At 39.8% G+C, this 25,000-nt stretch overlaps 1 protein-coding gene, 1 long non-coding RNA gene and 1 other non-coding gene across 7 annotated transcripts in view; 2 read left to right on the top strand and 1 right to left on the bottom strand.

Annotated features, from left to right (window-relative positions):
• Window positions 1-12,352, top strand: part of LOC100538212 (uncharacterized) — a 35,509-nt gene extending 23,157 nt beyond the window's left edge. For all 5 annotated transcript variants that reach the window (XM_087303425.1, XM_087303428.1, XM_087303426.1 and 2 more), the window contains 6 exons: window positions 2,160-2,297; window positions 2,395-2,433; window positions 4,918-4,953; window positions 5,040-5,084; window positions 8,929-9,272; window positions 11,934-12,352. In XM_087303425.1, the coding sequence (XP_087159551.1) occupies window positions 2,160-2,297; window positions 2,395-2,433; window positions 4,918-4,953; window positions 5,040-5,084; window positions 8,929-9,272; window positions 11,934-11,987 (656 nt within the window). In that variant the 3' untranslated portion in view covers window positions 11,988-12,352. The remainder of the gene's footprint in view (window positions 1-2,159; window positions 2,298-2,394; window positions 2,434-4,917; window positions 4,954-5,039; window positions 5,085-8,928; window positions 9,273-11,933) is intronic.
• Window positions 12,353-16,455: 4,103 nt separating this feature from the next.
• On the bottom strand, window positions 16,456-21,261 carry LOC141380143 (uncharacterized). The gene is made up of 4 exons (XR_015521590.1): window positions 21,208-21,261; window positions 20,020-20,290; window positions 17,507-19,244; window positions 16,456-17,426 (listed from the first exon to the last, which is right to left on the bottom strand). It is a non-coding gene; the product is annotated as an uncharacterized LOC141380143 (transcript).
• Window positions 21,262-24,055: 2,794 nt separating this feature from the next.
• LOC100150882 (uncharacterized) overlaps window positions 24,056-25,000 on the top strand; it is a 2,827-nt gene continuing 1,882 nt past the window's right edge. The window contains exon 1 of the long non-coding RNA XR_015521591.1: window positions 24,056-25,000. This exon is cut by the window's right edge and continues 828 nt beyond it. This is a non-coding gene — a long non-coding RNA (uncharacterized LOC100150882).

Here is a 25,000-nt window from a genome sequence, read left to right as displayed (position 1 = left end):
AATCAAATAAATCAATCAACCAATCAATTTGGTTAATCTCCCTGTGAAATTAAATAATTTTTAAAGATGTTAGTATCAGTATGTTAGTCTTAAGGATATCTATAAGCTATTGTGCTCCAAAAAATCTGCCGAAATGCACATTTCTCAGATATAAACCTTTAAAAAAGGCATTCTGTCTAAATGGATCAACGATTGTTTTGACATCACCCCATACTTCAGTTTCTCATCAAATCTTCTGACCAATCAAAAGCTCTCTAGCATCTGAGATGCCCCGCCCCTTTCAAGATGTTTCTCATTTTCTTTTTATTTGATGCACTTTAGCTTAACCACTCTCACTGGCAGAGTGATGATCAAACAAAATGTTATTGGCTGTGTTTTTTTTAAGGGGGAGGGGCTACTTTATTTCCCGTGAACATCAAACAAATGCACATTTTAAACCATTTCACGGGACTGTAAAATAGTCCAATAATAAGCGGAGCAAACCAGGCCCGGATTGGCTAATCGGGAGGACCGGGAGAATTCCCGGTGGGCTGCTCCGTTTTTTGGCCATGAGGGCTGGTGTCCCTAGCTCCAGAATCTGTCGCTCTCAGCAGTCACACTTTTTAAAAATAAATATTTATTTACTTGACCACAGTCTTCTTATTCATTATTTTACCGCAGCTCTGCTCTTTTTAACTATTTTCTCGTAGCCTCGTGAACAATATAAGTAGATAGATGTAAGTAGATAAGTCACTTCTCAATGTACAGCTGTTGTGGTACAGTGGTTAGCACGTTAGGTTATGGCACCGCCAACCCGGGTTCGGTCCTCGCCTGAGAAACATATTTTTATTTTCATTTTTATTGTTAAGACATATAATACTGTAAGGATTGTTGAACATTTGAAGTTCTAAAGCAGTTGTTTTCTCAAAAAAAGACGTGATAGTGTTATTAGAAACTGAATTGGAAAAGTCCTTACTTTAAAATAGTCAGTGGTGAACTGAGGTGGGCCGGTCTAAGGGTGCTTTCACACCTACACTTTTGTTTCGGAACGTGTCTCGATTGCCCAGTTAGCGCAGTTCGTTTGGCATATGTGAACAGGGCAATCGCACTCTGTTCCGCGCCAAAGTAATCGCTCCGAGATCGCTTGAATGAGGTGGTCTCGGCTCGATTGAAACGAACCCTGGAGCGGTTCGATTGCAGTGAGAAAGCGATCCGATCCGAGCGCGGTTATATCACAGTGTTTTATGGATATGTAATAGGCATACGGCTATATGAAGAGAGAATTATGAGTATGGCGGGAAGTTTCGCGAGTCTCCGGATGCCCGCAAACGAGTGATAATCTCCCGGTAATCTCGCGTCTCTCTCCCTGTCCTCAAATAGGCATCGTCGCGCACCCTTCTCACCCCTCCCCACCGCATCTCTCCTCAGACACGTCACGCGCGCGCACCCTGTCAATCACCATCAAACCACCACCTCTCCTGACAGCTGAGCGGGACGCTGCAAAATAAACCCTGACACTCTGACCAATGTAAGGAGAGTTTACTCGCACGTGACTTGTTTTAGCTCTTTTGGTCCGATTAGAAACTTTGCAGTGTGAAAGCGAACCGCTCCAAGAGCAAAGAGCAACAATTTTAATCTCTGTTTCGGAACAACTGAATCGATTCACAGGTGTGAAAGCACCCTAAGGCTTGAAACTCCAGGGCTGAAAAAGAGTCCGACTCCGTCCCTGGAGCAAACCATCACAAACCCAAACACCGGGGGAAAGATCAACATATGTACACTAAATATGGTCACACTTTACAATAAGGTTCATTAGTTAATGTTAATTAATGCATGAACAAACAATGAACAGTACATGTACTACCGTATTTATTCATGTTAGTTAACGTTAGTTAATAAATATACAGTAGTTCATTGTTAGTTCATGTTAACTCATGGTGCATTAACTAATGTTAACAAGCATGGACTTGGATATCAATAATGCATTAGTAAGTGTTTAATTATGATTAATAAATGCTGTAAATGTGTTGTTCATGATTAGTTCATGTTAGTAAATGCATTAACTAATGAACCTTATTGTAAAGTGTTACCCAAAATATAATAAATCAACACACTATGAATAAATTATAATCTTTAAAACAATGTCTCTTACAATAACGAAACTGCTCTTTCCATTATAGCGCCAGATTTGTCCTCTGGTTATATAGCGTTGGTGATCTGCTTTTGTGCCGTGGCTTCAGTTTTGATAATAGTTTTGTGTGGTGTTTGCTATTACTATCGTCATCATCGCAGGACGCCTAAACAAGCCAGTTATCACGGTATGTATTACTCGTACAGCAGAATTTGCTAAAGAAAATACTTAAAACTGTAAAATAACAGTTAAACATTGTTGAAATTGTGTTTTTATTTTTACAGAACGACCTGATGGGGAGGAATTTATTGGATTAACTAATGGTGAGATGTAATATTATTGTTTATATTTGTGTGATTTGGCTGTATCCCACATGATAAAATACTATAGTAATGTATACTACCTGACAAAAGTCTTGTCGTCGATCTCAGTTGTAAGAGCAACAAATAATAACTTGACTTCTAGTTGATCGTTTGTAAAAGTGGTAGAAGGTCGATATTTCTGATGAATTATCTGTTGAGCGTCTCAATCATCACAAATCCTGCAGAAGACCTACTGGAACCCACATGGACCCAATATTCTCATGAAATCAGTCAAGTTTGGTGAAGGAAAAGTTTGGGGTTTGGGGTTTTATTCAGTATGCAAGAGATCTGCAGAGTGGAGGGCAACATCAACAGCCTGAGGTATCAAGACATTTGTGCTGCCCATTAATAGGCCCACACGGAATCTGCGCGTGCAGAATTCCGCAGATTTTCTGACGATTTTTAGAACATCATTAATTCTGTTTATTTACTTGAGTAAATGTGTAAATCTGAATTTATTCAGTTTTTATTCAGTAATTTATTACTTTTTATTTCATATATTAAGGTTTTAGTTATGATACTCGCTGGATACTCCCAAAATAATTCAGCAGAAATCCGCAGATTTTTACCAAAATTCTCCGCAGAAATAGCAAACAATGTCCGCAGATTCCGTCTGGCCCTGCCCATTACATTACAAACCACAGGAGAGGACAAATTCTCCAGCAGGATAGCGCTCCTTCTCATACTTCAGCCTCCACATCAAAGCTCCTGAAAGCAAAGAAGGTCAAGGTGCTCCAGGATTGGCCAGCCCAATCACCAGACATAAACATTATTGAGCATGTCTGGGGTAAGATGAAGGAGGAGGCATTGAAGATGAACCCAAAGGATCTCGATGAACTCTGGGAGTCCTGCAAGAACTCTTTGGCATTCCAGTTGACTTTATTAATAAGTGATTTGAGTCATTGCAGAGATGTATGGATGCAGTCCTCCAAGCTCATGATGGAGTCAGACACAATATTCTTTCTGTCTCCACTGCAGCAGGACTTTATATTCAATACTGGACATTATTTCTGTTAAGTGACAAGACTTTTGTCTAAGCAAAGTCAGACCTTGCTGTCCTAATTAAATCTTTCAAAATTAAGGCATGATCATATTTTATTTTGGTAAAATAAGCATAATCTTGAGGCGTTTGCACTTGATACATGTCATGTTCATCAGCGAACAACAACCAGATGTCGCTGGTAAACATTCACACTCATTGAACTACATATCTGCCATGTTATTGACTACAACACCCAGTCATGCCACACACACACAACCGGTTCCAGATCCACACTGATTGCACTCTCACAGCTGAAGCCACTCACACAATGATTGTTTGGACTATTTATACCCCTTTGTTCCACACACATGTTGCCGAGTCTTGTTCACTGTAAAGTAGCATTACAACGCGTTTTCCTTGTCTTGTTTTCCTGTGTTTTGAACCTAGCCTTGTTTATTTAGTGAACAGGCAACAAAGGCTTTTGAAATACACCACAGGTTACTGTAGTAAAAACTAAAGTATGCAACAGCATTTATTATGGTTTATCAGTTCACTATAGGTATGCTGGAGCATTCAATATCAAAGTGTTGTAAATACTATGATATATCCAGTATATAACATTTTACTATAGTACAGTTTAAAACACTACAGTAATTACTGTAGTACTTTTTCATGGGGGTATTCTGCTTATAAATATATACAACATTTTTCATAATTTTTAAGTGAAAATAAATAAACAATATAAGGGTGCTTTCACACCTACACTTTTGTTTCGGAACGTGTCTCGATTGCCCAGTTAGCGCGGTTCGATTGGCATATGTGAACAGGGCAATCGCGCTCTGTTCCGCGCCAAAGTAATCGCTCTGAGATCGCTTGAATGAGGTGGTCTCGGCTCGATTGAAACGAACCCTGGAGCGGTTCGATTGCAGTGAGAAAGCGATCTGATCCGAGCGCGGTTATATCACAGTGTTTTATGGATATGTAATAGACTTACGGCTATATAAAGAAAGAATTATGAGTAGGGCGGGAAGTTTCGTGAGTCTCCGGATGCCCGCAAACGAGTGATGATCTCCCGGTAATCTCGCGTCTCTCTCCCTGTCCTCAAATAGGCATCGTCGCGCACCCTTCTCACCCCTCCCCACCGTGTCTCTCCTCAGACACATCGCGCGCGCACCCTGTCAATCACCATCAAACCACCACCTCTCCTGACAGCTGAGCGGGACAGAGCAAAATAAACCCTGACACTCTGACCAATGTGAGGAGAGTTTACTCGCACGTGACTTGTTTTAGCTATTTTGGTCCGTTTAGAAACTTTGCAGTGTGAAAGCGAACCGGTCCAAGAGCAAAGAGCAACAATTTTAATCTCTGTTTCGGAACAACTGAATCGATTCACAGGTGTGAAAGCACCCTAAGAATGTTTTATTGATTTAATTAATTAGTTGTATTTTTTTTTACTGTTTTAGGTGTAGTGTCTGGGAACAGTGATCAGTCAGACAATGGTAAAAACTGTATTAATGAACCTCTCTGTTGTTTTATTTTGATAGAAATTATTATACAGGAGATTAATAGTGGTGTTTATTTTCAGCAAGTGCAAAAATGAGTGATGATGAGGAGGACGGGCTAGTAGCTGGTAAGTTACTGTTCACCTGATTAATAGAAGGTTTTCAACTGACTTTATATGGTTGTTGACATTAAATGTCATTACAATGAACATGTATGCGTTATCAGTTCCACTGGAATTGGTTACAAATCGGTCCAATTTGGTCAAAAAGTTAACACAAGAGATTATACAAAACAAACCGCAAATATATATTGTTTCGCCAGCCTGTTGACAGTCAGCGTAAACTGAAAGTTGCTATGAAGATGCATTTTTAAGCGGTGCAAGCTTTTATTTACAGTAGCAAGTTGTCATGACAACTGTTTTATTTGAGATTAACATAGTGGAGGAGGAGCTTTTTTAAAAACTATTTTGAAATGCTGTTTCACGTTTTTCTGTGTGAATACCCCCTAAAGACCTGATGTTAAACCCTCTTTTTAGCATTTTTCTATAGATAATGACTATCTAAAAAACAATTGGTTATACCATGGTAAAGAATGATAAATAATACATAGAATTTTTGCAAGCCATGCTAGGTAATTGAAGTATAAAAATAAAAGTACCTTAGGTATCCAGTGCTAGTTTCTTACGATTGCAGCATTTTAAAATGCTGGGGTAAATAGTGCAGGGATTTTTAAACCATATGGAGATGGAAATCCATGCATTATTCACTATCAGGGCTTGACATTATGATCACTAGCCACAGTGGCTAGTAGTTTTCCAACGTTACTAGCCACTCGCCATTTTCACTAGCCAAAATTTTGTCGATGGGAAAATATTTTTATATGCATAACTTTGACATGCTTAAATTACTTAATTTAGATTTTGTGGTTTTGGTTTTGTGCCTCCTCATTCATTTCACATTTTGTGTCGTGTATAAGCAAATGGGTCATGGTTTCATAGTGTTGTATTATAATTAGTTTTTATTTTACATGACTTTTCAGAACTCAAAATTAAGGATTTACCCAATTTATCTCTGACCACACCAAACAATAATTATTTCTTAGCCACAAATTTAAAATTTGTCAAAACAAGCTAAATATAGCTGTATATTATACTTTTTATTTTACAAAACATTTCTTTAAAAAACAAAAGAACAAAGAAAAACAATTGACTTTTAAAAATAATTATTATTATTTTGTTATTATTATTATTGTCCTTAAATATCAAAAATATGCACAGTAATCTGTCCTCACTAAAGGTCTCTCAGATCACCAGTTATCTGCACATAAATGGAGAGTTAATCTCATATTAAAGCAATGCTGTTGTAAAAAAAGATAATTAAGCCATATAAACAAAAATAACCATAAGCAAAAGAAAGCAGGTGAAAAACATACTGTGTGATAATGAAAGGATGATCACACGGTTTAGGCCAATTAATTATTTGTTCAAAGCCAAAGCAACCAGTGCTGCTTACAAAAGACACAATTAGAGCTCTTGAAAGCAGCAAGACTGTGGGTGCATTAGCATCACTTTTTGTCTATTTGAAAGAGATCCGATCACATTTGCGTTCCAGGCACGGTTGCTTCAAGCAAGGAGTCAGGAGCGCGCACGCGCTTTAAAAAGTCGCGCGCATCACTTCAGCTGTTAGCGCGAGTGATCATCCTCTCATTCGGTCTTCACTTGCTTTTTTTCTGCTTGCGCGAAAGCAATTATTTTTGTTAGTCGTGCTGTTTCTCGATTCTAAGATCGCATTTGCACGCATATTGGGTCATCCTTATAGTCGAACCCTGCTTTTAAGAAAACCACAATTTAAAAATTATTTTCAACCAGCCAAAGTGGCTAGTGGGAGTGACAGTCTAACCCGCCAAAGCTGAAATCTACCCGCATTTGGCAGGTGTTATTGTTAAGCCCTGTTCACTATTAAAAAAAGCATAACATGGATTCCACAAGGCCCCTCCGCCAATCATGTAACGGCATTAATGCCACTGGTCAGCGTTCACAGTTGACAGACCTAGCTGACGCATTCCCTACCCTGACTTTTCTTTAAAAAATATCATTTTTATTAGGGTAAAATGTACATTTTTATTCACCATGAATGTGTTGCTTAGTGTAAAACATGTTGAAGATTAGCAAACAGGCTTTCAATTGATTAAATGACAAGTTATTTTCTCAGAAAAGCTGTTTATATCGTGTAGTAACACCTCTTCTCCTTTAAAACAAAATGGCCTTTGATCTTCTTCCTCACATACTGCCATTAACAATATTCATTACACCTTTTCGGCTAACGATTTTCGCCTTTTCATCTAATAGCTTTGAATAGTGCGCATTTACAATAGCTATATTTTTTTGACATTAACATGGCGGAGGAGGCCTAAAGGCCCATTCAAACCAAGCACAATAACTATAAAGATACCAATAAATATTACAATAGACTTCTAAAAATTGTTCTGATTTTAAAACAACAACAGAGTTCGATATAACGATAAAGATGTAGAAAAACAATAATTGGATAAATAAGATAAGAGAAGATAAATAAGAATGATTTATAATTGGGAACACTTTCAAAACAATTATACATATTAGTGATGGGAAGTCCGGATTATTTTACTGATTTGGATCTTTGAGTCTCGTTCATCAAGATGAACGAATCTTTTTTCGAGTCATTTCGTTCAATTTGCCAAAATATTATTAAAATGTTACGAATTGCTTCCAAACACATCTACAACTAGTCCAAAAGGTTGATTGCAAGACAAATAAGTCAAAAGTAGAATATAACAAGGGGAAAATAATAATTCAATGTTTACCTGCTCTTCTGTCTCACCTCTTCTTGTCTTCAAATGTCAGGGGTTCATTCACGTTACACTGACAGTCACATATAATCTTAATCAATGCACAGTCTAAGCCGATAGGAGCCATGATCGTTCGTTTTCCGGCTCTAAACGTGTATGATTGGCCCGTGAGGAACGAGTGACTCAGACCTGATAAAGAAATCGAGAGATGAACGGATCAAAACTTTTTCCGGCTCTAAACGCGTAAGACTCAGACCCAATAGAGGACTCGAGAGGTGAGCGGATTAATTCTTTTTCCGGCTCTAAACGCATATGATTGGCTTCTGCCAATGTGATGAAGACTTGAAATTAACGATACTACCTGCACAAATGTGCCCACGTGCGGATGAACGAATCACTCATTAAGAGGACTCGTAGTTCCCGAGTCATATTGAAGATTCGTTCAAAAAGAACCAATTGTTCATGAACGACCCATCACTCATAAATCTTTATTAGATAATAAACCATGAAACACTGACAGCCAATTTTAATCCAATGCAATATAAACGGCTTTCACAATTTAAAGCTACAGACAGAATTGCGAGGAAGTTCAGCTTAATGTTAAGCCCTTTTTAGTGATTATTTAATGATAACGACTATCTAAAAAGCAATTATTTATACCAATAAATCTTAAAAATTATTAAAAATAAATTATAGTCAATAACAATAAAAGTCTCTCAGGCATCCAGTGCTAGTTTCAGCATCTGTGTTGTATCCTTTGTGAATGCTGTGGAAAACAATGTGTTGTTTTTGTTAGCGATTGCTAAATTCATTGATAAGATTGATTACATGAGCTGGATTCACTGGTCAAATGTGCTAGTCGCACACTGAGGACATCTGCTGGCCACAAGGGGGAGTAATGCAAAATATATATAAAATATTTTTTTCTTTATCATTCATCAGTGTGGACTCTGATATGTTTATTGTTATATTTACAGTTGTCATGCTTGGTGTGAGCAAGCCTTAAGACTAACAATGTGTGCTAGTAAAATAAACATTGCAAATTCTGATTACATGCAGACTTTAACATAAAAACATTAGATGTCGATTTATTGTTAAAACTAAATGCTGACCTCTGTTTGATAAACTGTCCGATTTTTCCACAGATATGCTTGAGAGAGATGAAATTACCTCAGTGCCAGTGATGGTGGGACATTCGGCTACACTAAATACTGGAATCCCTGAAATCCAGCACAACGAGTTGGTCTGGTGGACGTTTGCTGAATACAGAGAAATCGGCCGCTCTCCATTTGTGGTCATCGCTGAATGGGATAAAACAAACAACAAGCAAAACCTGTTTAATGGAGATATATTCAAAGACGTGAAGCTGAACCAGAGGACTGGATCTCTGACCATCACAAAAATCACACAGAAACACTTTGGATATTATAAACTGTGCATAAACAGTGAAGGACAGAGGATCTCCAAGACGTTCAGCGTTGTTGCTAAAGTGAGTATATTGAGTCAATGTAATAGCAATCTCTTAAAGAGAAAGTTTACCAAAAAATGTGAGTAGGCTGCATCTTGCGGCTTTTACTAGTAAACTACAATTTAAACGGCAATCAGATGCAGCTAAAGGTGTCACGATCCTCCAATCTCGATTCGATTACATTTTCAATTCTAAAGGCACGATTCGATTGGATTTTCGATTAAGAATAATTAATGACCAATTAATTATTTGTAGCCTACCGTTTAAACTACCTGACCTGCATGGTCTTTGTTTTACCCATAAACAAATCATGCAGTAAATGAATAAAGGCAAGATACACACATAATTACCACAATCAATCACTTTTTCTGCGGGACTCGTGAATAGGCAGTGATCTGTGTCGTTATAATGGCGTCGATAAAAAAGACGCACAACCAACAGGAACCAGCCAACAGTATCTGAGGTGTTCGCTATAATGACTAAGTACAAGTGAGTGAAAGATTGAAGCAGTCTACTGATCCTCTGACTGCCTGAACCAGCTGTCTCGAGCGCAAGGCTGCGTGTGCGTCTGTGTGGTCACGTGATGTGCGTTTTCAGAGGTAGAGGGGAAGGAGGGCTGCTCAGAAATGCTACACGCCACTGTGGATGTCAAATCGTTGTCGTTCTAAAATGCCATTTAAAAACAAAGACAGTGTAAACAGGGCCTGATTGTGTACTTTTCGCGAGCGCATTTGCAGCGGGGGCGGGCGGAGAATCGCGATGCCGGTGTTGTCTATCGGACGAACCGTACGTAATACGTACATAGCAGAGCTTGCGAAACTGTGTTTTTTTTGTCGACAACACGAACGTTGTCAACATAACTCACTGGAAATCCAAAATGTTTACACACCGGCGACTTCATTGAAAGAGGAGAGGGTTTAAGTTCTGTCGACGGGTCTCCTGCTTCTGCAGTTCAACAAGCACTTCAACAAGCCTGTTTATTTCCCGCTTGGCAAGACAAGCTGACGTGACATGGGGGCGTGGCAGCATCGACGATTCTATTTTTTGATTCGATAATCGAAATTGAGCATAAATTTCGATCTATTTCGATTAAAAATCGAAATCGTGACACCCCTAGATGCAGCTTATTTAAAAAGCTGTTTTTTTTCTGTCTGCCAATTTGTCAGTGTCCTAATGTATAGTAAAGGTTCATGCAAATAACACCACTCACATGAAAAATAAAATACTATAGTAATTATTAATTATTTTCCCAGTACTGGGTTGCAGCTGGAAGGGCATCCATTGTGTAAAACATGCTAGAATAGTTGGCAGTTCATTCTGCTACGGCGACCCCTGATAATTAAAGGACTAAGCTGAAGGAAAATGAATGAATGAGTGATTTTATAGTAATACTACAGTGTTTTTCAACCATACTCTAGTAAAGTGTATTGTACAGTATAAATTATAGTGTTTACAACTTTTTGTTGATGAATGATTTAGCATACTGTAGTATTAACTGACAAACTGTAATAAATACTGTAGTGTACTTTAGTTTTTACTACAGTAAACTGCAGTGTATTGTAGTATAATATACTCTATAGCTGTTGAAATCTACAGTATTGAGTCTTAGAATCACCTAAACAGATTGATTCAAGTACTCTACTTTAGTATGGTTCAAATGCACTATACAGTATTTACTATAAACTACTATAGTATTTTTTCATGTGGGCATATGAGTGTATACCGGCCACTTTATCAGGTACACTTTACTAGTACCAGGTTAGACCCCCTTTTGCCTTCAGAACTGCCTTAATCTAATTCAACTAGGTACTGGAAATATTCCTCAGAGATTTTGCTCCATATTGACATGATAGCTTCACAGTTGCTGCAGATTTGTCGGCTGCACATCCATGATGCCAATCTCCCGTTCCACCACATCCCAAAGGTGCTCTATTGGATTGAGATCTGGTGACTGTGGAGGCCATTTGAGTACAGTGAACTCATTGTTGTGTTCAAGAAACCGGTCTGAGATGATTCGTGCTTTATGACATGGTACGTTATAGTGCTGGAAGTAGCTATCAGAAGATGAGTACACTGTGGTCATAAAGGGATGGACATGGTCAGCAACAATACTCAGGTAGGCTGTGGTGTTGACATGATGTTCAATTAGTATTAATGTGCCCAAAGTGTGCCAAGAAAATATCCCCACACCATTACACCACCACCACCAGCCTGAAATGTTGATATAAGGCAGGATTAATCCATGCTTTCATGTTGTTGTCACTCACTGGATATTTTCTCTTTTTCTGACCATTCTCTGTAAACCCTAGAGATGGTTGTTCGTGAAAATCCCAGTACATCAGCAGTTTTTGAAATACTCAGACCAGCCCTATCGGGCACTAACCACTGTGCCACGTTCAAAGTCACTTAAATCTCCTTTCTTCCCCATTCTGATGCGCAGTATGAACTGCAGCAGATCAACTTGACCATGTCCACGTGCCTAAATGCGTTGAGTTGCTGCCATGTGATTGGCTGATTAAAAATTTTCGTTAACGAGCGGTTGAACAGGTGTACCTAATAAAGTGGCCGGTATTCCTCAAAGCATTCTAATTTTGTAAATGAGTGTAGTCAGATAATGTTAGATTGAAAGTTACATTAAAACACTTCCCATGTTTTTACCTTTGCTTCTTTGTTTTCTTGAAGAACCCCTGGAAAAGAAAGTCGAGTCGAATTGAGAGGAGACAAACTTCCCCCTGATGAAGAAGGAAGAGCACACATATGATCATATAAACACTGGAATGTTAAATGTTTATTTTTTCACAGATCCTACAGACAGTAGGAGCAGAATTGTTGATCAATTGCTGTTACATCCTTATTTTAATAAACTGTTTTCGCTTTTATTGTGATTGATAAATGCTGCCTGCTGTGAACCTGTGCCTAACTGGACAAATGGTTTTCTTTTACTAACTTTTGCTCATTTTACAATCAATATAACCTGCAGAAAATTACTTTTGGACAGTTATATATTATATATTTATGTTTCCATATAGGAATGTGACATATGGTGATATATGCAAATCATACCTGATTTTACATATATAAAATGTCATACATGCAACTTATTTTTTATTCATTCATTCATTCCATTTATTTTCCTTAGTCTCTGATTGATTAGGAGTCGCCACAGTGGAATGAACCACCAACTACTCTGTCATATGTTTAACACAGCGGATGCCCTTTCATGCCACAACCCAACACCGTGCTGGGAAACATCAACTAACAATTTTACTAGCAAGTAGCAAATTCCAAAAATTGCGTTGGAATTACAAATACACCCAAAAACTGCATGTGCTGCTTGTTCAAACTTCCTAAAATAAATTGGAACATCACAATTCTTAGGGTTTTTTTTTGGGGAGGGGCAACTTAACTGTGTTATGTATAATCCACGTAAATTTGTAAGTTGATTTAAAAGATTTTGTGTTGGGACATCATGAAGAAACTGGAACCCGGCATGTTTTACAGTTTGTTCAAAAAAATTAAAGGTGCAGTAGGTGATCTGCCAAAATGCTAACCGCTTAGCATATAGGCTGCGTCCGAAACCGCCTACTACTCAGTAGGTACTGCATTTGAATTTAAACGTACTACTCGGTCGTTAGAAAAGTACGCTCTATACAGTATGAACGTAAAAAGTATGAATGGAATTCGGACGTACTACATCCGCCATTTTGTTATAGTCACGTGACCTACCTGCATCAATTGCGTCGCTTTACTCCCATTCATGAATTCGCTCGCGGGGCATCATGGGATAGCGCAGCATGCATGCGATGTGCACTCCAGAATCTCGCCGGAAGTAGTAAGTCATGCGGGTAATTCTCGCATACTGATTTTCGAATTCTATGAATTCGGACATACTACTCGGCTTGCATACTAATTTTAGCGTACTATATAGTATGGAAGTATGCGGTTTCGGACGCAGCCAATTGTCTTTGGACGGCGGGGAGGGACTGTGATTCAAAGCCACACCCCCTGAAATCGCGAGCGAGCACACCGCGCCACAACAGCAGACAGACAACCCACTAGTTCATGTCATTCGCCAGTTAATTAGTACCAGCGCCGTTTAGAAATAACATTTATTATTACTTAGCCACACTTACATGCTATTTCAGAGCGAATATTCAGAGTAGCATGGTAAAATGAATTGGAAGGCTGTCATTGTTTAAAAATTGACCCAATGTGAATATAAAAGCAACTTCAGCTCAGTAAAGCAGGTTAGGCGGATTAGCGCTATTTACTGGTGTTTTGTTGTTAAACTAAATATAAATCTATTTATAAATCATTATCGATGCTGTAAAAGGACCTTATGAAACTGAAAACAATCACATCAATCTTTCACCAGGAGATTTCAGTTGCTGAACAACACGTCTGTGCATATAAAGCCTGGTTTATACTTCTGCGTCAAGTGACCGGTGTGACCCACGGTGCATGCAACGCGCGTGGCTGTGCATTTATACTTCTGCGCGCTGTCTCTGTTGGTCTGAATTTACACTTCCGAAACGCTAGTTGGCAGTGAGATGTAAATGTGTCTCTGTGTCGAGTTTCTTCTCTGCTGTTTTGCTTTTCCTGAACACTTCCTGGTTGTACAAGTGACTCAAACTCGCTCATTTTGAGGCAGGAACCGGCGGACGTGCAACAACTATGAGGTAAACACAAAACAAAACTTTCCATCAGGAGCTCCTTCACGGGACTCCACACTTGTAAACAATCACTCCATTGGGCTCGCGTCCAGCTCGCACCATTCGCACGGCTCTCGGTCCCGCCCAGACTTGTCAGCGCTACCAAGCCGACCAATGACAGAGCTTGTGCTACACGTCGTTGCGACGTGTAGTTCCAATTTTTGAGAGGGGCACGTCAGCGAAGGGCTATGCGTCAGCGCCGAAGCATACGCCGGCGTTTGACGCAGAAGTATAAATCAGCCTTTAGTCATTCATAACAGAACACAATCTAACATAAGCTTAGCCTGTCTAAAATAGTTTTCAAACAGAACATGACCTGTCTAACAGTGATACTTCAGCCATGGTGTCGTCCTTCCTCCAGCGTGGTAAAGTAACTCCAATATTAATTCAGGATTTTTAAAAGTTTCAATTCAGCATTTGATTTCTCCCAGTATGTCTCGTGGCCGCGCATCTGCTTCAGCAGACGGGCACGCGCTAATGGAGTATCTGCGTGAAAAGAGATGCGCAGAAGTCCGAATCTACATTTGCTGACAGACTCGTAAGTATGCTGCATATCGGAATTAAGGGAGATGACGGTCCGACTCTATTTAATTGGATGAAAATTTTTTAGTTTATGTTTTACCCAGAATATAAAAATACATATAAACACACTTAGATCATTTACTGTAATCATTACTATTAGACTGTAAAGAGACTTTCAATCAGCACAACAAAAAATGCTTCTGAAGACAATCACCTACTGCACCTTTAACTATGTTTATATATCAGATTTCGTATGGGTTGTAGGAAATGCTTATGTTGAGTTTAGTTTTTGTGCTCTATTTTGACAATCCATGCGCAAAGTCCAAAGCACAGGGCGCAAACTCATTAAGGGCGTGTCTGAATCCACTTTTGCTATTTTAAGGATGGAAAAATCTGCTTTGCGCCGTGCACTTTTACAATGTAAATTGTGTCAAAGCAGATTAACATAGCAGATCATAGTAAATTAAACAGTACAGTTCCGTTTCCAGAGTTTAAGTTCAGTTCAGTTTAGCTCAGTTCAGTGTGGTTTAATAATCACCACTGAAGGTCCAAACACTGAAGAGCAAATCCATCGATGCACAGCTCTACAGATCCCGAACCATGCAAGCCAGTGGCATTGCAAAAAACCAACTTCACCAATTGGCAAAAGTGAAGAATTAAAAAACCTTGAGAGAAACCAGGCTCAGTTGGGCACAACCGTTTCTCCTATGGCCAAAGATGTTGTGCAGAGCTGCAGAGTACGTGCCGGAGGCTGGAAGCTGGACCTCAGCGAAGACTCGTCTGTCCCTGAGCGGCACAGGAATCAGTCTCATGCTCTCCGCTCCTCCATGACCACCACAGCAGCTGCTCAGTATATGGCCTGGTCCAGGATATGGAAACCTTGGGATCATCTCACCGTTGGTCTTGAATCGAATCAATGGCTCTGCATAGTCTGAGGACCTCGAGATGAGTATCCCCAGGTGGAAATGGAGAATAAAGAGAATAATTAGCGTAGCTGCTGTTCATAAAGTTTATAAAAGAAATGCAGAAACCTGCGTGGAGCACATTCATGTATTATACCGCTAAGTGATGCACGAAGTGTATGCTTAACCAAACAGATAGGTCTTTAATCTAAGTTGAGTTGGGAGAGTGTGTCTGAGCCTCGGACATTATCAGGAATGCCATTCCAGAGTTCAGGAGCCATAAATGAGAAGGCTCGACCTCCTTTACCTGACGTACTACGAGAAACCCTGAATTTAGAGATCTTAAAGAGCGAGTTGGATTGTAGTGAGACAGAAGGTTGGTTAGATAAACAGGATCTAGATTATTTAGAGCTTTATAGGTAAGAAGCAATATTTTAAAATCAATATGAACTTAACAGGCAGCCAGTGTAAGGAGGATAAAATTGGGGTGATATGATCATATTTTCTAGACCTTGTAGGAACTCTGGCTGCTGCATTTTGCACTAGCTGAAGTTTGTTCATAGAGGATGCTGGGCAGTCAGCAAACAGAGCATTACAGTAATCCAGCCTAGAAGTCATACAAGCATGGACTAGCTTTTCTGCATCAGAGATGGATAGCATACTTAGTAACTTAGCGATATTTCTCAGATGAAGGAAGGCAGTTTTTGTGACATGAGATATATGATTTTCAAAAGTTAAACCGCTGCCTTATATGACACCCAGGTCTTCTATAGTAGAGCTAACGCTAACTCTGTATCCCTCTAATTGCAGGTTGAGTTGTGAGATCTGCTGTGTACAAGATTTTGGCCCAATAAGGAATAATTCTGTTTTGTCTGAGTTTAAGAGAAGAAAATTGTTGGTCATCCAGTCTTTAGCTTCTTTAATACACTCAGTTAGCGTAGTTCTGACATCTTATCAGGTTTAATTAATAAATAATTAAGAACAATCCTGTGTATTGGTAAAAGAAAAATGTGCATTGATCAGTATTGTATATTAAAAACAATGAGATCCACTGACAAAACAACATACTGAGTTTGCATGAAATCAATCTTTATTTGAGAAAGCAGTACAAGCAGCGGGAAAGTCAAACAGAACGACAGGTAAGAGATTGCTGTAAAATACAGTTATAAACCACTGCAGTATCTGAGCTTTCTTGTATTATTTGGGCTTTCTACAAAACATGTAGCCTGAAATGAGCTTGCGTGGAATGTTGATGCTTGAAACATCAATGAAAATACGAGCTCTGCGAATCATGCTCTCCTGGAAGGCTCTGCGCACATATCGGGATGGGACATAAATGTTCTCAGGTACAAAAACCTGAGACAAAGTAGTGCTTTGCATATTTCCACCACGTGGCACATTCACCTGGATCTGCAGGTTGTGGTATCTCAAATTATGCCGGTTGACCATGCCTTGCATGTCAATTCGAAGATTTTTTGTTTTGATCAGATTGGAACGGGTCTGGCTCACCAGGTAGGAATTATCCCAGCTACCGATTATGCTTGCAGCCTCAATTCTATAGTTTTTGCCATCAGCGATGTGATTTTGAGCTCCCTCTGCTAGAAAAGTTGTTCTTCTACGGTTAGCTAAATCATCAATGGTGTCTAAAACTACTTCATCTCTCCTGTTGCGATGTGGAGAAGTGTTGTGATGGTCTTCTCCAGCGTCTCCGAGGGTCTGGTCCTCCTTCACCAGCCCACAGTATCCCCAGCTTAAGATATTAACCTTGCACCAGCTGTAGTCTTCTCCATATTTAGCACACTTGCTGTCAGCTTGGCACTGTCTGCCCCGGAAGTCCACGTTCTCCTGAGGTGAACAGTACATGCTTTGGTTCTTTCCGTCTTCATCGGTGCTCTTGCACTTGTATTCGCCGCCGTCAGGCTTGCAGTCTTCTGCGCACAGCGTGCCGAGATGAGTAAAGAAAGTTTTCCCTTCACTCAGACACGGTGAACAGAAGAGCAGGAGGAGAAAGAGAGAGACTCGCTGACGCTCCATTCTTTCTGTCCAGAGGAGAATAAATGAGGTTTAAAGTAAGAAGCAGTATAAAAATCATCATGCCTATGAGCGTAAGTTTACATACCCTTTAAATGCTTGCGCTTCACACAGGTTGGAGACGGCTCTGAAGAATGTGTGAGAAAAACGTTTCTGCGTCTCCTTTTGTACACTTCTTGGGTGTCGAGGTTAACCACTAACTTCCTTTTTTATATTTGGCAATCAAAAAGTGTCGCTTATTTGGAAATTCCAAATGCTTTGGTAGAACTATTCATTTTATTGGCATTTCCCCATTGCATATCATCCGCATTGGTAGCAGTGGACCACCAGAGACAACAGAGATAGTGGGGCCATTCTTCATCAATGGAAACCTCAAGGCCACTGGACATTTGAAATAGCTACATGATTGTGTGTTTCCCTCTTTATGCACTGAAGCTGGCACGTTCCCTGAGTTTTTCCAGCAAGATGGTGCACCACCACATTATGGGTGTCAGGTCTGTGCATTCCTAGATGAACAGTTTCCTGAAAAGCGGATTGGTCGTCGTGGGCCAGTTGAATGACCCCTCAAGATCTCCCAATCTGGATGGTAATTGTCTATGGTGTGAAGATATAAATCTGAAACTACGGATACTGGAAGCCTGTGCTGGCGTTTCTCCTGCCGTGTTGCTATCAGTGTGTGAAGAGTGGGAGAAGAGGGTTGCATTGACAACCCAACACAATGGGCAGCACACTGAACACATGTTATAAGTGGTCAGAAACTTGTAAATAACTCCTGAAAGAATAAAGTAACGTCAAAATTTCTTGTGAAATTCCCAATAAGTTTGATGTGTCACATGACCCTCTTCCTATCTGCTTGTTAAGTGGTGACATGTTTGTGACGTATGTAATACTGTTTCCGGGTCCAAGCCGCCACTCATCACACATTAAAGTTAATTTTATATAAAATCATAGTGTACACAACAATCTCTGGGCTTGCTGCATCACAAATACCTAAAATGTAACAATTTATAAAAATTTAATTACTTTCTGGCCATCGGATATTAGGCATGGACATATATACTGAGATCGTGATTTTCGAAAGCATTAAATCGCTTTGTAAACGTTTATTATTACCATTTCTTGAGTTTCCCCATTCAGTTGAATAGAGCGCTTGAACCCGGAAGCCACTTTGCGTGACGTCACACGCTTATAAGCCTTATAAGTCTGCACTGGGGGAATGGTGGATAGTTTTATTACCTGCAGTATTAGCATTAGTATTAGAGTACATAACGACCCATCACCAACAACCAAGCTTTTGCGCCGCTATAGTCACTTTGTCATTCTTGTTTTATTTCATAGAGCCACCTAGGTGTTTGTCTTGTGCTTTTTTTTTTTAATTATTACACACGATGGCCCAGTATTGCACAACACCTACATTTCACATTTCAAAAAGCAGACACTAACTTGCAACACAGTGACATTTGGAAAAGCAGAAACTAACTTGCAACGCAGTGACATTTGGAAAAGCAGAAACTAACTTGCAACGCAGTGACATTTGGAAAAGCAGAAACTAACTTGCAAGATAACGGCATTTCAAAACGCAAACATCCCACATAGCAAAATTTCTCTGGCCCAGCTCTGGCCCACACAATCAGGTTTTGCTTGGCCCACATGCCGCAGTGAATTACGGTACATGACTGGACCAAATCTGGCTTCCAGACAAGGGCCAAAAACAGACCATATCTGGGCCAAGTCTCAGCCACATATAAGTTGGGGAATACGACTAAAAACAGTCATGGGGACTGCAGAACACAGCACACTTGTTAGATTGATGCAGACAATAGCCCCTTTCACACATACAGACCTTTCCGGAAAATTGCCGGCAATTTTCCGGAAAGGTTGTATGTGTGAACAGGTCCTTTTTGAAAATACCGGTAAATTCGTTCTGGCTATTTTCCGGAAAGAGAAGTTGTAACATTACCGGCAATTTGCCGGAATGCTGCGCTGTGTGAACGCAGAAGGAAGATTTCCGGAATAAGCGCGTGCACGTCTAGAACGTGCTGACGTAAGACGTCTGCTTTAGCCAATCAGAACAGTCAGACGCATTTACGTCCGCGCGGTTTATGAGAATAAAAGCCTTTGAATATTTTCCCAGACACATTTAGCTGCTAGAAGTTAGTCAGATCATGTTTATATGTTCTTCTTAATGCCAACTGTGTAAATATTCATCGATGAGATGCTTATGATAAGCCGTTGTTTGTTTACCTTCAAGCTTTGCGTGTGCCTGTGAAACAGCCTGTGAGCGCCTGCACACGCACATATTATGAACATCTCGAAATGCGAAAGTGATCCTGCGAAAGTTGTTTACAATATTGATCATCCACAGAGTTTGTAATTTAGTCAAATGTTTACAAATACAAGCGCAGCCGTTTAAAGCTCATTTGTGGTGAATGATGTCAGAATTTACCGGTATTTTGGAATGGATGTGTGAATGCTCTTTTCCGGAAAATTTCCGTAACGTCCTCGCCTGTGTGAACAGCGCTTTTTTGAATATACCGGTAAAGTCGTTCCGTAAATTTTCCGGATATTTACCGGTATCACTGTGTGAAAGGGGCTATTGACTTGTACCGCAAAGAGACCTCTATCTCACTCATGGCTTGTCCTCTCAAGTGGTGGAAAGACAATGCACAACGTTACCCACTGCTGTCAACCTTGGCTAAATCATATCTCTCTGTCCCAGAAACCTCAGTCCCAAATGAGAGGGTTTTTTTTTCTGTTGCAGGGGACATGCCCAGAGATCCCAGCTTTTACTAGATTATAGTTGTAAGGTCCGGCCCACTGGTCCAACGGCGGCAGCCAATGGTGCGGCAGAAGGGTCTTTGCGCGTCACTATCTTTTCATAAACAGCAGACATTTCAATAAAGTAAAATATACCTCTTATGTATTATCTCATAATTTTATCTGACTCCATGTTATATTTATAATAGTTAATAATAATAATGATGATATATAATTTGTTAAATTAGATGGAATTTGGAAGAATGTTTGAACTTTTTGTTTTCACTATTAACCATTATATCCGTTCATTCGGGTGCTCATATCACTCAGAGAAATCGCCTCGGCCGAAGGCGTCCCTCACGGTCACACTTCAGTCAGTCTTGAATATTAAACAGAGGTAATTGACTAATACTTTAGATGGCCGCTACCAGCGCGCTCGTTCTAAAATACTTTAGTTAGTCCCGCTTAGATGTACACCCTTGAGTTAAGACAATCATCATTTCTAATTAGAGGTTAGGGCATTATTATAAATGTACCCGACTACTGGACTCTATAGTAACTTTGGTTTTCACCAAGCCCATGGTTTCCCATATGAACTTAATTTAGAATAATATCTTCAAACAAAGGTCGGGTACCCAATCTAGGTTAGTCGTGCAACAACTTGTTGACTTAGACGGAAGTTATCGCCCTTTCCACCTAAGTACACTTGAATCAATATCAAGAGTCAGTCGGATCCCTAAAACACAATTAGTGTGCCCAATGCTCCATCTCAACTGGATTTTAGTCCGTCTACTGACCTGATGCAAGACGTGCGGAAACAAGGATTTAGCGTAATCTACTAGGACTAATAATTACAGAGTGAGCAAAATATGGTCAAACATTACAATTTATTAAACAGGTAAACAAAGGTAATCATTCAAATCCAATTCAAACAACAGACAAATATAATCTAATCTAAAACAATAAAAACATCATCAAATTAACAAAATCAAATCTGTAAACATAATGAAAAGAGGTTTTAGAAATGTTTACCTGGAGATGAAAACTACACACAGAAGTTGTGCGGGAGATCTGCATACAGATTCCCTGAGTTCTCTGCCATCTTCCCTTAAATACCCACTTTTGCACCTCAGGGTGTTTCTTTGATATTTACCATTTCAACATCACTCTATTGATATAGAAGTTTCGTGTTCTTTTGTTTTAGTGGGAAGAGGTCTTGGCCGGGGTTCTCGTGATATTAACATTTGGTTATTCCTTTGTTTTGGGTAGAAGGGGGTTTGGGTTGTGATGCTTGATTTACAGTTTTATTACTGGTCCTAAGGCGAGTATTTCAATGTTTAAAGGAGTGAAACCTTCTTTGCCAGACCTACCGGAACCTTCAATGTGTTGACATCTGAATATCTTAAGACAGAGGTAAAAAGAAGAAATGCATGTCAGTAGATAAGTGTCCGTGAGAGGTTTCGTTCCCACACTGAGGGTGGTGGGTGAGAGTTCTTTGATGTTTATCAGGTGTCTGTTCCTGTTAGAGCCTGAATATTTGATCATTTCTAAATGCAGTCTTACAGTAATCATTTCTGATACCAGCCTTACACCATCAACCTTTTTTTTCCACATATCTCAAATGCGCATAAAATTAAGTGCATGGAAACATAGCTAATAATGCGCATAACCAAGTAGAATAAACTTTTTATTTGATATAAAAAGATGCAGATAAACTGCGATGGAAGCACTTTTACCAAACAAATTCCAGTATGTGCATTACAAAAGTGTGATTTTGTTATAAGAGATCTTGGGATGATGGAAATGTGTGTGAATGGACAAACCGAAACGCTGAGCAGATTGTGAAACATTCTAAAACACTGAAACCATTCTAAGTATTAGTTTTATTATATTATTAATGATCTACAAAACTATCAGGAGCATCTGTGCTCTGTGTCTCAGGCCTTCAAACGCCACCACGTGTTCATTGCATGTCTGCAAATGCAGCAAATTTTGTTTTTACTGTTGATATTTGGTGCCAGTTAATCAGGAAGTGACGATTTTGTTCTGTTTGATTCGTTGGATGGAAACGCTGCTTTATTCGCACGACTTTTATGTGATATTCCAGTTTTGCACATGTAATAGAAATTCATTTTTAGATGGGCTTTATATGTTAGAAACTTGTCTAAGACTCATTATTACATGTGTGTGTATCTGTGTTCTCCATATGTTCATCATAAAACCTACGTGTACATTTTTATAGATAACTATATTTCTTTAGGTGAAAGCTTTTTCATTATCCTAAGAAGGATGTGTGGTTGTTATGAGCATATCGCACGAACAGCAGAAGACGCCTGACGTAATTGTAGATGAGGCCTTATTGGGAGTTGACCTCGTAAGCAGTACAAACCAGATAAAAGGGTGAACACACTTGACTTCAGTATCTCACTCTGCAGAAACTGTTGTTGCTGTATGACTGTGATCTTCTTTAAAAAGAATAAAACTTGTAAAAGACATCCCGGGTAAGACTTTGTTTCTTGACCACTGAGAGAGCCTCCTTAGAGAAAATAGCCACTACACACATAAATTTAATTCACATCTTTGGATGGAAACATAGCTAGTTCACTCCGCATTTTGTGACAGGATAGTTTATACACACCCGGCTTCCTGACGCTTCCTACAGAGTGCATCCAAGGTACTGAGAAATGCAGAGTTTTTTTTTCTCACATTCGCCGTGCGGTATCAAACATTCCATTAAACAACACTCTTCCAGCAGTTCCTCGCATCCAATATCTCATTTGTCACGGGGGGCATGCAGGAAATGTTGCTGAATAAATGTGAAAGTGCCAAACTGCAGCTAAAGTCAACAAATTAATAATTTGACAAATAATTTGATGACTGATGTCCATGTAAACAGTCACTGTCTTTCTCCCCTGCGCCTGTGTTTGTTTTGCCTCTGAAAATCAGCGTGTGCCCAAACTGAAACTCCTATTTTTATGCAAAACTTTCCCTCTTTCCCTTTCCTGACACTCCCCATTAAACAAAGCTGGACTCTTCCACTTTCCTGACTTTTTTCAAACTAGTGGTGTGAAAACACCTTGCTGAGACAGAAGAGTTTTCTGGCCCTTTAGGGCGTACACACACTATGCTATCCGAACTGTGCCTAGGCCCATTTCCCGTATCGTTTGAAAAGTATGAGTGCTCTGAATCGGGCTCAAGCACGGCTCAGTTGGCAGAGCGCGGTTCACTTGGGCTTTGGTGTGGTACGCTTGTAGTGTGAGTGCAAAATGCACCTAAGCCTGAAACTGAAGTCATGACGTGACTTTTACGGGGCTGTTTCGTATGGGTTTATTAATCATAACTACTTTTCAATGAACGCAAACTGTCGTAGTTTATTAAAGAGGCAAACCCCTCACTGCACGACAGCTGCACCTTCAGCAAACCTCTTAATTCCTGCAGCACGAGGACTTGTTTAGGACTTGTCTATGATTGTTTATGAGCGTTGTGATGACCCCAGGACTTCAGTATGGCAGATCCTGATTGGGTGCCTGGTTGTCACTAATTGGCTCAAACCATATAAAAGTGTTTTGTGTGCTAGCTTCTGGAGGACGGTGTGGCTACGGGCCATCCTCGTGTCAAGATCATCTCTTCCTTTCAGCAACCTCATGGTTTTGTTTAGCATTATTTATTTGTGTAGTTAAAGTAGTTATTTTCTTTATTTTTCCCCTAGACATTTGTTTGTTGATTTGTTGTTCTATTTAGTTTTATGTATAATAAATAAGTTGCATATACATTCTTTTGTTGTCCGAACTCTTTTATGTTGCGACTCAAACGAGGGGTCGTAACATAAAATTCGTCCGGATAATTTAACTACACATAAGGTAATGGATTTTGTTTGTGTTCACCAATGTAAATGAGTAGACTTCAGGTAGTTAGAGTGTTCTCCGCTGGGTTTGTAATCCTTCCATCGAGACACTATTTGGTGGCTGATCTGTTTGGCGAAATATTTGACAGCGTGTCACTGCATATCAAACGACTAAAACAATATAACTAAAGCAATCTCCACTGTGCTGAGCGAGAGCGCTTCTTACTGAACAGAGCATCATCTATGGGGTTTGCATGTTCAGGAGCGAACGCAATGTGAGTGCGGGTCGTCAGGGGAGTATTTCAAAAATGTAAAATCTCCCAGACAATCTCCTGTGGTCAATTCAGCTGATTGGACATGATTTGAAAAGGCATACACCTGTCTGTATAAGGTCCCAGGGTTGACGGTGCATGCCAAAGCACAAACCAAGCATGAAGACAAAGGAATCGTCTGTAGACGTCCGGTACAGGATTGTCTTGAGGTACAAGGCTTGGGAAGGTTACAGAAACATTTCAAAATTCCAATGAGCACAGCAGCCTCCATCATCCATAAGTGGAAGATGTTTGGAACCAGCAGGACTCTTTTTAGAGCTGCACAGCCATCTAAGCTGAGTGATCAGGGGAAAAGGGCCTTAGTCAGGGAGGTGATCAATAACCCGATGGTCACTCTGTCTGAGCTCCAGCGTTCTTCTGTGGAGAGAGAACCTTACAGAAGAACAACCATCTGTGCAGCAATTCACCAATCAGGCCTGTATTGTAGAGTGGCCAGACGGAAGCCACTCCTCGCCTGGAATTTGCTAAAAGGCATCTGAAGGGCTCTCAGACCACAAGAAACAAAATTCTCTGGTCTGTTGAGACTAAAATTGAACTCTTTGGAGTGAATGCCAGGCATTACTTTTGGATAAAACCAGGCACTGCTTATCACCAGGCTAATACCATCCCTACAGTGAAGCATGGTGGTGGCAGCATCATGCTGTGGGGA

Source organism: Danio rerio, chromosome 22 (genome assembly GCF_052040795.2).
Source record: "Danio rerio strain M-AB ecotype USA chromosome 22, GRCz13ab, whole genome shotgun sequence".
NCBI lineage: Eukaryota > Metazoa > Chordata > Actinopteri > Cypriniformes > Danionidae > Danio > Danio rerio.
Note: the sequence above shows the minus strand (reverse complement) of the source record. Positions and strands in the feature narration are given on the sequence as shown.